We start from the raw sequence: 14,537 nt of genomic DNA on the forward strand, positions 1-14,537 counted from the left end.
GGGGGGGGGGGGGGGGCAGTCTTCAGATTTTAACAGAGAAGTAGCAGTTATTAAGGTCATATACTGACTTCCCACTTAAAAAGCACAGGTTTTTAAGAGTTGCGGTGCCTCTCAATACTGCCTTAGTCAGTGGCCAAGAAGAGGGGTTCACTGAGCAAGGGGATTTGAATAATCCCTACTCAAACGCAGACTGATACAAAAGTCGTCCCTTTTCTCATTTCCGGGACAGTCAAAGGGCAAAATGGGCATTTACCTCTGCTGCTTTCCCTTGGAAGAACAACACTGACAGTGAACATGAAGTTTGTAATTGTGGGTTGGCCTGCATATTATTTTTTGGAGCATGGAAAGAACAAAACATGCCTACAATGCCACAGAAGCAAATGGCTCTCAGCAAGGCTCTGGGACATATACCAGGATCATCAGTACTCGGCTGTTGACTTTAGAGACATTCAAAACCTGACTGGACAAGTCCCTGAGCAACCTGATGTAACTGGACCTGCTTTGGGCAGGTGTTGGACTAAACGACCTCCACAGGTCCCTCCCAACCTACATGACTTTACAATTGGACCACGCTATATTCACTTTTGTGTTCCATCTCCACTGGCGTCCAGTGTTCATCTTTGAATGATCCCCTCCTGCTCTGATGGACGCCAGCCTAAGGGAGGACCCAGAAGGTGATTTGAATGCTCCTGCCATGTGTGAATGAGGATATTTCATGCCTGAGGTGCGGACACCATGACATGAGTGGAACAGACACCAATTTGATGATGTTGCTAATGCTGAAAAAAAGAAAATCAAGATACTGCTTTTATTTTTAGTTGCATGTTTTATCTTTTATAGCTAATTTGATAGTTGCACATTAGTTAGCACCTCAAGCAGAAAGTGAACCATCACACCCAACTAAAGGGAAACACACACAAATTAGCAGCACACGTGAGTACACACCCCCCCTCCTGTACCTACCCTTCTGCCAAGAATCTGGTTGATAGCTGCGCTTTCTTTCAGAGTACACTCTGCTACAACGTTCGCTCTCATTTCTTTCATGTACAACATGAAAGCATTCAGAGGTTTCTTAATATGAGGTCTTTTTGGCTCTTGTTCTTTCCTCTGTTCATGCTGAGGCTTCCTAAAACGTGGTGGGGGAAAGGGAAAGGAAAGGAAAAAAAGCATCCATTTACCTTCAGCCTAAAAAAAACCCCATGGAAAATTACCAACCTGTGGTTACGCTAGCATTTAAGTAGTAAGAATGAGAATTTCAGTGGTCATGTCCCATCCACTTCCATATCTTTTCAGAGAACTGACTTAATATTCAGGGAGGATGGCGGGTTGACATCCTTTGGCAAATAACATTTGATCTGTGAATCCGCTCCAAATGCATCACTTGTCTCAATTCTCTTTTTGAATGGCTATCCATAGTACCCTAGAAGACCACTGCTACAGGCAGGAGGATAGCTCCTCATCCACTTCTTTCTTAGGCCTTTTGCCTTCAAGTACGAAGCAAAAGGGCTGCTTTTTACTAGTAGATTTTGCAGTTAAGACCTCTTCCAGCAGAATTTTGTGAGTTCACACTCAAGCAACATCCACAGGTAGACAGGTCTATGATTATGTCTGAATCAAGATGACTGTTGCTGATAGCTAGAATGTGCTGGACTGGAATGAGAAATGGCTTCATGTCTCATCACTCTTCCCAAACAGTAGCCCACAGCTCCCATTTTAGTTATAGGAGAAGAGTTAAAATTCAGAGAGGACAGGAAAGGCACTTTTTTTTTTTTTAACCTCCTTGACTCTTCTTCAGATAGAGTTAGTTCTCAAACATTTATAGATTAAGGGCTAGTGCAGAAAGGCAGACTCACACATGCATTAGCTCACTGTCGTTGTGCGGATGTTCTTGTTTTACTTGAGGTGTTACAATAGCTGGGTGAGGGATTCCAGTTGTGTGAGGGCCTGGAGGACCAGGAATCATGTGATGTGAAAACCTAAAAGAGAAAACAAAGGAAGGTCTGTAACCCTACTGAAGACAGGCATCAAACATGTATGACAGCAGCGGGATGCCCCAAGAATGCAAACGCTACGGAGCTTGCAATGGAAGACAATTCTTTAAGAGTGCATGGAAAATATTTGGCTAAGATTTGTGCATTGTAGCCCACTTATTCAAGAAAAACAAACAAACAAACAAACAAATCAGTCAACAATTTGGTTGTAAATAAGTTATTTTATTACCTTTCAGGCAAACAGTTTTAAAATGCACACAAGAAACATTTAATGGTTGTACTGTTGCACTGACTAGCAATAAAAATACACATTTCTTAACCAAAAACTGTATTTCCACACCAAGATATAAACAGTCTTAAAATATCCACCACCAGCCAATGCAAAGGAGGGAACTGCCATGCAGAAACAAATAAAATAAAAGAAGAAGAGTCTTTTCAGGAAGTCCCTGATGTCTTTCTAAGGAATCTCTTACTTTTCAAGGTACTTAAGCTAGAAGATTTTAACATCACTTCACCTAAACTCACTATCCTTCCCTCAAATGCTTAAAAGAAAAATAAACTAAAAAAATCCTGCATCCTGGAAGAAGGGGGGGAGGGGAGAGAGAGAGACTTTTGTCCTAAATAAACCTTCCTTTCGTTTGGACAAGAAGGAAAATAAAGAAAACCAAAGTGCCACTAACTCAATCATCCCACCCTACTAACCCAGGTCATCCTCAAGGATAGCTGAGACGGATCTTGAAGGTGCTGAGCATTGCAAGCTCAGGCACAGCAGAAAACCTGCATGCTTTATTTTGAACTGGTGGAAAGTACCATTAACATCAAAAGCAAGCTCATGCTCCAAAGGTTTGCTGAATGAGCACTGGTTAAGGAATCACATCCAGCCTCTCCTTTCTCCATTCCCTTGTCACCTTGCCCTTTTCCTTCATGCCATTAAAATAAAGCAAACACAAAGCCCTGTAACCAAATCAGGTCATTTGATTATGGAGAAAGAATGGGTTTTCTTCCCAATCACCCTGACAGCCACATGCTTATCATTCCCCCGTAAAGAAGTGAAGGGACAGTGATAATCCAAAGGAGCCCACACAAATAGAGGCAAGAGGACCCACCACTTATCAAGTGGCCTGTCTTAAGTCCCCATGCAAGAGGATGTGTCTTCTACAGGTCACACAAAAAAACCCCAAGAATGGTATATTGCAACCTTGTGTACACCAAGCACGGGATGCAGAAGCTGTCTTTAGAGTGCAAAAGCAGAGGAGAGGAGGTCTGGAGTGTGTCATGGCCAGTTAGCATTGCTTGCTTGCACTTAAGACATAAAGACACAGTGCCTGATTCACACACCAGTACAAACACACTGTGCTGGCATCCCTTGCCATTAGTGGCTTTGGGCTATGAAATACCTATTTGCGAGCAAGTTTCCACATGGAGTGATACCTAAATGATTCAAGATTAATTACCAACAACTTTGAAATTAGAACTAGAGAACGCAGACTAGAGTGACAATCCAGCTGGTTGCATACTTGCATGAGGAAAACCCAAGGATGCACACTATATGTTGCATCTAGAAATGAACTAGAAACGACTCATTTCAGATGAAACAGCTCAATTAATTGTTGACAATTCACCGGTGCTCCTAATTGCAATACTTCAGAGACTGCCAAGAAAATGCTGAATGAGACCAGTGTGGGATCCAGGCAAACTGTATATACACAAATATGTTAAATAAAAATGTACGCATAAAGTTTTAGCTGACTGAAAAGCAAGCAAAGGCAGACCAAGACGCAAGCAGAAGAGCAACTTGCCCTCTAACGCCAGCAGTTACTCCCCAGTCAGTCATTCACCTCCTACACCTACCTGGACATGGAAGGGTCGACTGAGAGTGAGGATGGATAGGGCTGCCTGAATCCACTCGAGATGGGATATACAGGCTGACCTTGCCTGAGGTCACAGAAGAAAGGAACCCATCAATCATACGATACGGTATTCAGTAGTTACTCTAGACTTACAAGCACTTGATGGGAACTCAGTCAGTACTAGTCACAAAAAATAGTAATAGGTAACACTTTCAAGAGTTCTGCTGTATTCAAAGCTAACAAATACTTGAACACTTTGGACTTTCTCCCTTGCTACTGAAAGATTCTCAATCTGGCTTTCCACTGGGGAAGAAAGCAAAACAACCAGCCTTCCTCCCCCAAAGCACACGTGCACGCGCGCACACACACTCTATCTCTATCCCTCTCTCACGTAGTTTTAAAAGCACTGGAATCAGATTTGGTTAACTAGCTCTTAGGAAAGAGGCATTTTATTCCAAATAGTTCTAATGTAGATCAGTACAAGAACACCAGACTGAATTGTCAAGCTAGAAAACCTTTTGAACAGTTTTATTAAGTCTTTGAAAACTTAGGACTCTCTCCATTTGCATCTTCTACAGTGAGGTAGAAGTGGCCAGCTTTTCTAAGAAAGTAGAAGTTTATTTGATAAAAAAACCCCACAACCACCTAAAAGCCCACAGCAACACAAGTCCATCTTAACTACTTAAAGTTCAAACTTTGCACTCCAGTAAAAGAAGCTTGTGTGAAATTCTTACCTCCTTTATACTCCCACATATACGGAATATTTTGTCACCAGCCTGTCATTTGAACTCTCTAGTTTTTATCATCGTCACTACATTTTGTTTACTTTCAGTTAGCAACGGTTCAGGTCGTGACTACAATTAACACCCTGAAGTAGCATGCTATGGTAATGCAAACAAATAGCAGTTTAGCCCAAATACCTGAACCAGCTCAGAAAGACCACCACACACATCAATCCTATTCAAACAGTTACTTATTGACTGGCAGATTAGCTTTCAGAGGGGAAAAAAAGGGATATTGGCCTTTGTAAGGTTCAGGATACAGGTTTCACACTTAGAGCACGTTACTAGAAATGAGCAGTACTCAAAGGGAAGGGGAAAAAAAAAAAGGTGGAGGGAGTCTCAGTAGCGCTACTGCGCAGAAGGCAGCTGGAAGCCATATAGCATAAGGGATGGCTGGGTACGTCCTGCTGTCAGTGAGCGCTGCTGAACACATCCCCAAGCCTTATAAGATTGGATCTTGTCTCTCCTCTTCTTTCTCTTTTCCCTCTTCCCTCCCCCCACCCTCTGCATCGAGAAACCATTCAAAGGAAATGATTGACCACATCTGGAAAACGAATGCCAGGAACTGCCTGGTGGTGGTGGAGGCAGGGAGTCAGCCGAGCAGCAACGAACGGGGAGGGGCGGGGGGCGGAAATAAGAAAAAAAATAGGAGAGTCAGATACTTCATATTTTAGTTTGGTATCTGACAATAATTTGTTCCAAAAAGGCATGTGGCACTTCCTGAAAGATTTGCCAGCAATACAGCATTTCACCATCTTCTGCTCTCTACTTTCTATGCCCATTGTCATCCGGATCATGTTTCCCTCCCATAAACACACTAAAAAAAAAAATAAATCTGCATCACTCGTTGCATGGGCACAGATTAGTCAAGATACAGATTCTAAAGCACTGAAATTGTTGCTGAGTTTCCTTATTCCTTGCTCTGACAGATCTGAGGGCAAGTACCTATCTACCCCCAAGCAGACATGAAGCATCCTGCGAAATTGATTACTCTGAAAATACCACGCATTTCCTCCAAAAGGAAAATGACACCCTGAATGGCAGAGAAAGATCCTGAGAGGGCTAGTATTAGCAAGAGCAGCAAAATCTCCCCATGACAGAGGCTTCTCTCCATACAGAAACTGTAAAAAGCAGCAGACTACAAAAGTTTGTTCGCCATTTTGGTGCAGTTTCAAGATTTCCCACACACACACACTTCAAAGTTCCTTCTTACCTCCCCTTCCCTCAGTAATTGCAAGTTTGTTTATTAAAAATTTACATTTAATTCCCTGAGAACTGTTTTCTGCTATCTTTCCAAATGCCAAGAGCCACAAATCTGAGCCATAAGAAATATATAGACTTCAAAGTGAAATCTACACACTTAAATTTCTGTACGTGTTCAAAAACCAGATTCAATTCATTTCAAAGATTGACATTTTTTGATCTTTTCAACTAAAATAACGTAGTAATTTCTTACTGCAGCGACATTCTTATTTTGTAAATGCTGCGATCGATTCAACAACAGCGAATGGTGTGAACATGCACCTTTGTCTGAAAAGAAGCTAAAAGATCTTACCAGCCAAGAGGTGGTGTTATCTGTCCAACCCCCCCTGGAGACAAGGGATAGAAGGTAGGGAGATCAGGAGCTGGAGGATGCCTGGACATGCCTGTTAAAGAGCACAGAAGAATGAATGACTTTCCCCTCAAAATACTACACGTGAGCTACAGTTCACAGCTAACACGGCCAACACTACAATGGAATTGGTGCTCTGGATAAGAAATAATCACCTCCTTGGTTAGTCTTAAAAGTAAAAGGCTACCCCTGCCACCTTTAAAATAATAAATAACTTGCACACGATATTGCAATTCAAAGGGAAATAGTGGAAAAAACAAAGTGGAAGGAGGGAATAAATGTATGGGTAAGGGCCTGCGCAAGTTTAGGTCTCCTGTAAAGCGCGTTAGGCAATACTGTCCTCTCAATGGTTTCACCAAACCCGATTGGATCCTGAGGACCTCTTCTAACACAGCATGAAACAAGAGGAAAATAAAGCGTTGTCAAAACGGCAGCACAGCAGAACTATTAGATTAGGTAAATTGCTACTTGTACGTTTTCGCGGGTTCCCTTATGGATTCACAGATTTTGGAAACTTGCTACCACAGAGGATCAGTGGTTAATTAAGAATCATTTTCAGGCCTGTAATGGTCACACTTGATATGATTCATTTGGCTTCCAATTGTCACTCCAGCTCCAACTAAGCTCTTCATCAAGTTGACTCCTCTGGGCTCCAAGGTCAATCTGTTTTGCATTGGTAGTATTTCATGGAAAAATAAGAGTCCCATCAGAAATGATCCATCAGCTCACATTCCCCAGAACACAGAGTCCTACAACTGCAAGAATCACCTCAAGATTAAAGCTAATCCTCATCCCAAAAGGGTCCACGGTCTCCATTCTTCACCTAAACCTCGTGCCCCCAGGAGACATGGAATTACGGTTGCAGAGGCCACAAAGACATCGGTTTATTTAAATGTGTTTGGGGAAGAGGGGGCTGAAGCAGAAGGAATTGTTAAGTCTACTTCATATGTTAAATCAGCTGCTTTAAAAGGGCATTAAATATTTATGTGGTGACACTCCAAAGGTCCAAGACTGAGTGTGTGCTACCTTGAGACTTGGTTTATAGATTGATGCTACTGATTTCCGCCCCCCCCCCAGTTTGTATTTAAATCTTCTGAATTTAATTATAAGATTTGAAGAATATCTTTCGGGATTGTGCACAGAAAATGATGGAAAACAATACTGGTGGTGTTACCGTCTCAAAAAAGCTAAATTCTCAGACTTAAATCTTCTGAATTTCATTATAAGATTTGAAGAATATCTTTCGGGATTGTGCACAGAAAATGATGGAAAACAATACTGGTGGTGTTACCGTCTCAAAAAAGCTAAATTCTCAGACTTGGGACCACAGCCTGAGGATCGTATTTTTGGCCAGTTGTCTTTTCAAAGGTGTAAACCAGCTGGTGGCTGACAGGAGAGGGAACACTTTATATACACTTCATTTATCCCAGGGTTTTTCTGTGAGAGGGAATGCTCTTTCAGAGCAGTTTAAAAAAAAAAAAAGGTGAAAAACAAGCCCAGCCTCTCATCTCTCTCATCTCTGGTGACAGCTGATGCTCCTGGGAGTGACGACACGACCTTGCCCCTGCCAGACCAAGTTCTGCACAAGGAGCTGGGCCGCTCCTTCCCCAAAATCCTGACCCACGGAGACGACGCTGCTCTTTCTGCACTAACGCACAGTGGTTATTCGCTAGTCCAAAACTTGTGGCCCCTTACGGGGGGCTGTCAGCTACCTAACACCCAGCAGGAACATATGCAGCTACCTCACGGCCAGCGCTCTCTGAAGCAAGCTTTTGCTCACGGGAGGGTGAAGAAAAAAATAAAAAAAATTAAAATAAAATAAAATAAAATAAAATAAAATAAAATAAAATAAAATAAAATGGATGAATGTAGCCCGTTGCCTCCCTGCTGGGGGATTTCGGTGGGAGGAGGGCACCCCGGTGTCTCGGCTGGGGCACTGGGGCCGCGCCACGGGGGGGGGCGAGGACAGAAACAATGGTCGGAGGCGTTTGGCAGAGGACCTGAGGGAAAAAAATCCCTTCACAGCAACTGCATGGGCCACTTCACTGGGGCTGCTCCCACACGCCAGCGGCGCCGAAACGGGGAGCATGGAAAGACCACACACATCAAGGACGCCGTCACAGCCAAAACCAGAAGTCTCCAGCCTGAGTTATCTGTCCCCATCTCCACCAGACATTGTGCAAAGGGATTGAGAGCCCATTCAGGAACACCAGAGGGGCACAAGCTCTGCAACAGAGACGCCCCCGTCTGCCCCCCAGCAGAGCCCCTCTCTGGGCTTGTGCCTGGGGACAGGGACGTGAGCGGTGGGATGCACAAGGGCTGGACAGGGAAGAGGGCGAGACAAGGCAGAAGGGAGGACGGGCAGCAGAAACAACAAACTAGATGTTCAGTTTGGGTCTGCAGGAGAGGAGTACAAGAATAAACCAGGGGTAAAGGCAAAGAATTGGGGTGCAGAAGGGCAAACTCATTGCGCAGTAAGTGAAAACCTCTTGAGCTCACGAACTGCAGCAGTGGGGTGTGTCCCAGCCATCACCGCCAGCTTGGGCAAGAGGTTGAAATCCTGTACTCTAACACATATGGCACCCATGGGATTTCAAGGAATGAACGCGAATATCCTTCTCCTGGGCACTGATGCAAAGGAGGAAGACAAATGAGGACAAGAGGTCTCCATTTGCTTCTTCCAACTCTGAAAATGGTATTATACATGTATTTACAGGCCAGGCTTTCCAGGCAGAGTGCTTCTTGTATTCCCACTCCCTAAAAAAACCCCAAACCAACCAACTAACCAACAAACAGCAAAAACCACACAGAGCCACAAGGCCATGGTATTTTCTGGATGTAGCCCATCTCATTATCTGCGGAGCAAGGCCAAAATAAAAACCAGGCATTCAGGGAAAGTCAGAACTAAAAAAAGTCTCTCTCCCTGAACGATGGTGGCGCGACACCTCTCCAGATAAATGGGACAACTGTGCACGTGGACATGTGCCCAGGTAAAGCAGAGCTTCATGAACTTGTCAACTAGGTGTCACGCCACATGGTGGGACACGTGTGTGCAGAAAGAGGCAAGGACAGGCACCCTCCAGCCCCAGCCCTTGCGCTGACAAACTTCACACCCATGCACTGACATCCCGACTACAGCGAACGCCTTTGTAAACCCTCTGCTCCCTCTCCTTCCCTCCTTGCCACCAGTTCTCCCGTGCAGGCTTCTCCTCCTCAGGCTGCTTACCCAAACCCTGGCTCAGACCTGCGCTGTCCGGGGTCAGTCCTCCCATTGCACCCCCCCAACAACCATCACATCCCCCCCAGCTCCTGCATCCCAATGCAAGCAAACACACCCAGGGGTTTCCTGGGGAGGGTTCGCTGGGGCGCTGGGTGGGAGCTCAGTGCAGGCTGGGCTCGGCACCTCAGAGGTTGTCAGCGCTTTCCTGGGGGCCCACAGACTGACCCAGAGCGGGGCTGGTCTGACGCTCCCAGATGAGGATCTGGGGGGCTTTTTTGTTTGTTTTAAGCAGTCCTAGGGGCGCAGAGAAAACTGACACCCGCGACTCTGGCATCTAAACCAATGCTTTCTGCAGAAGGCAGTGGGCATCAGAAGGTTAAAAAATGTCATGTTTGCAAAGCCTTAACCTGCGCAGGCTCAAAACTGCATTTTATGGGCTACACTTCAGTTATGCCAGCTGATGTATGGAAGAATTCAGACAGCCAGAATACAAGGACATAAAATACAACTTTGAGTAAAAGGGAGAAAGAAAAGGTTTCAATAACACCACTACTGAAGTACTCTTCCCCAGTTTTCGGGAAGGTGAGGGATGATTGCCGTTTCCGCGTCTGCACGCTGCAAGCCTCAGGCACAACAGGGGGTGGTGAGGACTGGCTGCTGCTTACTGAGATTTTAAAAGATTTTGATGAGTAAAGCAAGCCCGAATTATCACATTAGAACGAGCACGAAGATTTAAACAGCCAAGTTAAATACCAGCATCATGGCAGAATTACCGTCCCTGAAAGCAGGCACGCACGCCTGGAACCCTCCCTCTAAAATATTAAGAATAAAGCTGTATCAGCAGCACGGGGGGCACGGGGACTGCTCTGCATACCTGTCAGGACGGGATGGGCTCACCTTGTTTGGAGCTGACGTCGGAGGGGATGTGAGACGGGTGCGACCCCGGGGAAAAGTGCTCATCGCTGTAGGTGATAAGAGGGGTGAGGGGGTGAACCGCATGAGAAGGCTGTACCACTGGCACCTTGTTTGACTGCAAGAGAAGAAAAAAAATTAAATTAAATAGTATTAGCGAGGTGGGGCTTCTGCATTAAAAAAAAAAAGGCATTTCCAAAGTGCAATTGTTACGTATTTGCATTACTGAAGGGAGGGGGACACAACATTGGGGCTGGCGGACGGCAACCAGGTTTGCTGCCAGAATCAGCATCCTCGAACCACCGGCGCCTGAGGAGGGGTGCGGGCGTTGAGGAAATGCAGGGAAATGGGTAGGGCTGGGAGCAGGAGGAAAGGCGTTTGGGAGACACGGAGATGGGGCTGGGGAAGTGGCGGCCAGCGGGCCGCAGGGCAGGAGGAGCACCACGCCAGGCAGGCACCGCACACCGACGGCTGCGACGGAAGGACGGCAGAGCCAGCAGCAGCACTGAAGAAACCGTTCGGTTACGGGATCAGCATCAAAAAAACCCCAACGTTTAAAGTGCAGGTTTGCCACATCTCCAGCCTTAAGAGCAACACAAGCATCATCGACTTCACTCCTCCTCTCCATCGCTCTCCTGCGCAACCGCGGCATGGCGCAGCGGGGACAAGCCCCCAGCCTTGCCAGAGGGTACAGTGGGCTTTTCCCGTGGCAATTTTACAAACTCCACTTGAAGTCTCCTGGTCTGGGTAGCAGGTAACTGAACAGCCACGCTTAAAAGCCTAATTTCATATATAAGTGGTTGGCAGTGGCCTCTCAGAGGGGTCAGTTAGGGAGGAGACCTGCTGACCACCCGGGGACGGCTGGGAGGCCTCTCGCCGTGTCACACCAAGGAGAAATCAGAAGTGCTACAAATCCCAAGAGGGTCCCGAAATGGGTGCCGTCCATGCAGGCCAAGACGCGCGCTTCCCATTGGCCCTTCCCACAGAGGCGCAGGGGAGGAGGCACTCGGCGTGACAGAAGGACGCTGCCCAAAATCACGCTCTTGGATCAAGGCTGCAAGACAACGGGACTCGTCCGTCCCGACAAAACGCTGCCATACTATTGCTGCCTGAAACACAAGTTGCTGTTCCCATGGTGGGATGAGATGTAGCGATGATGCCAGCATGTAACAGGCACTATTCATTTGTACCCTGCCACTCTGTACCCTGCCCCTTAGCAAAAATAATTATGCCCCAAACAGGTTTTTATTAAAATTAATTTTAAAAAAAGGCAGAAAAAAGTAATAGTCCTTCAGAAAGAAACGCTGATAAAACTCAGCAATGACAGCCTGTCAAATACTAGGAGTTAAGAAAAGGAAAAAATAATTTAAAAGCCCAACAAAATTAGTTTTCTTTGAGCTCACTATGGAAATCCCAGCACAAACAGATGTTAGGACAATACTCCAAGTACAAACCCAGGATTTCTCTGGACTTCTAGAAGCAGAAGGGTTATTAAATGGACAACTCAATTTATTGTTAAGGCCGGTAGGAGTAGGGGAAAGGGAGCAAAAGGGAACCAGTGCAGCATTTTCTGCTTGCCTTGTTTCCAGAGCACCACCTTAAGGAACTTGCATTAGCAGGCAGTATCTTCTTAATGTCTGACCTATCCCTCCAGTCATATAGCTCAGAATCTGGTGCCATGAATTTTTGCTAAATTATGCTATCCTTGCTCTCCTCTTAATTTTACGGTTTTCAACACAGATTTGCTTTCCTGTGGGAAAGAGATAAGAACCTGAGGATTTTAATTTAAGCTTCGGCCTTGTCTTATATTTTGCAAGATGGAGAGAGAAAGCAGCGCCAGTAGGTGTTTTAAAACCAACAAGCATTAGGTCCATTTTTGTGACCAAATAATAAAAGCAGTATGAATTCTCAATAATATATATGAGTTGAGTTGTAAAGGGGATAGCTCAGACTGCTATTCATCTTCCCTGTCTGTATAAATTCAACAAAAAACAGATGCCAACAAATTTCAGATGCTTGACGAATCAGGCCTCCATCTTTAGCTACGAGACTTGTGGGCCAGCCCACCATTCAGCAATTACTTTATCAACAATAAACTGTATATTATGAATAAAGATCAAGCAATAGATGTATTTAGGTCACACACACGCAGCTGCTAATCAGCATTAATTTCTCAAAATTTAGTAATTAACATTTTGTATTATACTGGATGTAATTGTCATGCACGCCCCTGGTATCAGGGTTACTTGCTTTCAGAAATCACCCGTTTGTACTTTGAGCAAGCCAATCCCCATACCCCCTCGCTCTCCAGCATCCTGCAGATTTTATTTTATTTTCTAATTCTCGGCACCTTATCCCCTAAGCCCACGGCAGCGGCTTTCAACGGGCGAAGGAACTGTGAGAAGTCAGGAGAAAAGCAAACCGCTTGTTAGCGGGCTTAAAATTAACATATAAACGGGCCGTATCACCATTAAGAACATTTGGGGGTCTTGCAGAGCCAGAAACCAAAAAAAAAAATAGTAATAATAAATAATAACAATAATAAAAAGCTCTCCAGCCTGCCTGCCCCACACCGCTTTGGGAGGACCTAGGGAGCTCTGGCCACCTAAATCCTGCTGGGCACCCAGACGTGCCACCAGACAGGGGCTCGGTAGGCACAGGCTGAGCCTCCCCATTCCCTGTGGTCCCACCAAGATGACCACAGTGATTGACAGGGGGAGAAAACACAGGATGACACATGTAAAATGAAACCAGGATGAGAACGGCCTGATGACCTATTTTCCAAGAGCCCTATGGACTAAATCGGTTCTGCTATGACACCTGCCCTACAAGTCAACCCAGATGTGTTCTCTGGGCCCTCCTCCTAGAGGCTTCAGGGCAGGAGACCAAGATCTCATATGCAGATCTGGATGCCCCTCTCACCACCCTCTCAACCCTTCCACCCCCGGGCTGGGGCAAGGGGAGGAGCAGATTGGCCCCATGCGCCCCAGTCAGTCCCACAGATACTGGCCTGCACCCTTCACTCTTGGGGACATCTGGACTGGGGACGATGCTGAAGCCCCTTCCACCACCTACTGCTCGCAGTGGGCATTGCTGCCCCAAAGGCTTTTCAGGGCTGAGTAACATGGACAAAATCCTACCTCACGCTGAGGTACAAGACAGTGCTGATTAGACTCCTCCTACTGCAACCCAGTGTCTTTGCCCGTAGGCTTCCTCCTCCTCCCACAAACATGCCATCCCTACTACATTCATCTCCCCAAATTCTCTGAAGACAGTGCATACAGCTGCAGAAACACTTGAGTGATTGACAGAGACCTGAACCCAGGGACTGCCGATCTGGGTCAACATGATCTCCATGCAGGGGGAGCTCAGTCCCCCATGCTTTGCTCAGCCCCTGCTAACCAAGCTAGCAATCACCACGGCTCTCCCCAGCACACTGGTGACGTTTACATCTAACATAGACACGCTATATTAAGGTTGAGGACCTTTTCTCCTCAATACAACCTTAAAAATCTTCTCCTGCAAAACCCGATCACACATGCCTTTGATGAGACAATTACATAATTACCCATTGTCCTACATGAGGTTCTTCAATATTTCAGTAGAGAAATTATACTTCATCCACCCACCAAAATGTAATATTTTGGTGCAAGTTGGTACCTAAGCAGCCTCTAGAAACACAATAAAGCAGATGAGAATGCAATTCTCATTTCCAAGACAATCTGAAGAAGTTGGACGTTCATTGAAATGGTTCCTAACACAGCTCTGATGCAGCGTACGTGGTGTACTTCTACACCACATCAGTTTCATCACCTTCATTAAACTCTGGGCCTAAGCTTCTTCACACATCCTGGAAAGTAAAGGAAATCGAACGTACAGCCTAGCTCAAGATCTGCAATTTGGAAAAAGTAATTAAATAGCTAAAAATGAGGACTTGTGGCTTACAAAGGTGTAAGGCTTTAAGGCACCTTATCACACGGGTGTCATAGAATCATAGAATCATAGAATCATTAAGGTTGGAAGAGACCTCTAAGATCATCGAATCCAACCGTCAACCCAACACCACCATGCCCACTAAACCATGTCCCTAAGCGCCACATCTACACGTCTTTTAAATATGTCCAGGGATGGGGACTCCACCACTTCCCTGGGCAGCCTGTTCCAATGTTT

At 45.6% G+C, this 14,537-nt stretch overlaps 1 protein-coding gene across 1 annotated transcript in view; it reads right to left on the minus strand.

The window, feature by feature from the left end:
* LEF1 (lymphoid enhancer binding factor 1) overlaps positions 1 to 14,537 on the minus strand; it is a 58,734-nt gene that overhangs the window by 6,533 nt on the left and 37,664 nt on the right. The window contains 5 exon segments of the mRNA XM_019470562.1: positions 964 to 1,126; positions 1,854 to 1,976; positions 3,843 to 3,926; positions 6,179 to 6,269; positions 10,353 to 10,485. Of these exon segments, the coding sequence (XP_019326107.1) occupies positions 964 to 1,126; positions 1,854 to 1,976; positions 3,843 to 3,926; positions 6,179 to 6,269; positions 10,353 to 10,485 (594 nt within the window).

Source organism: Aptenodytes forsteri, unplaced genomic scaffold (assembly GCF_000699145.1).
Source record: "Aptenodytes forsteri isolate BGI_AS27 unplaced genomic scaffold, ASM69914v1 Scaffold93, whole genome shotgun sequence".
Classification (NCBI taxonomy): domain Eukaryota; kingdom Metazoa; phylum Chordata; class Aves; order Sphenisciformes; family Spheniscidae; genus Aptenodytes; species Aptenodytes forsteri.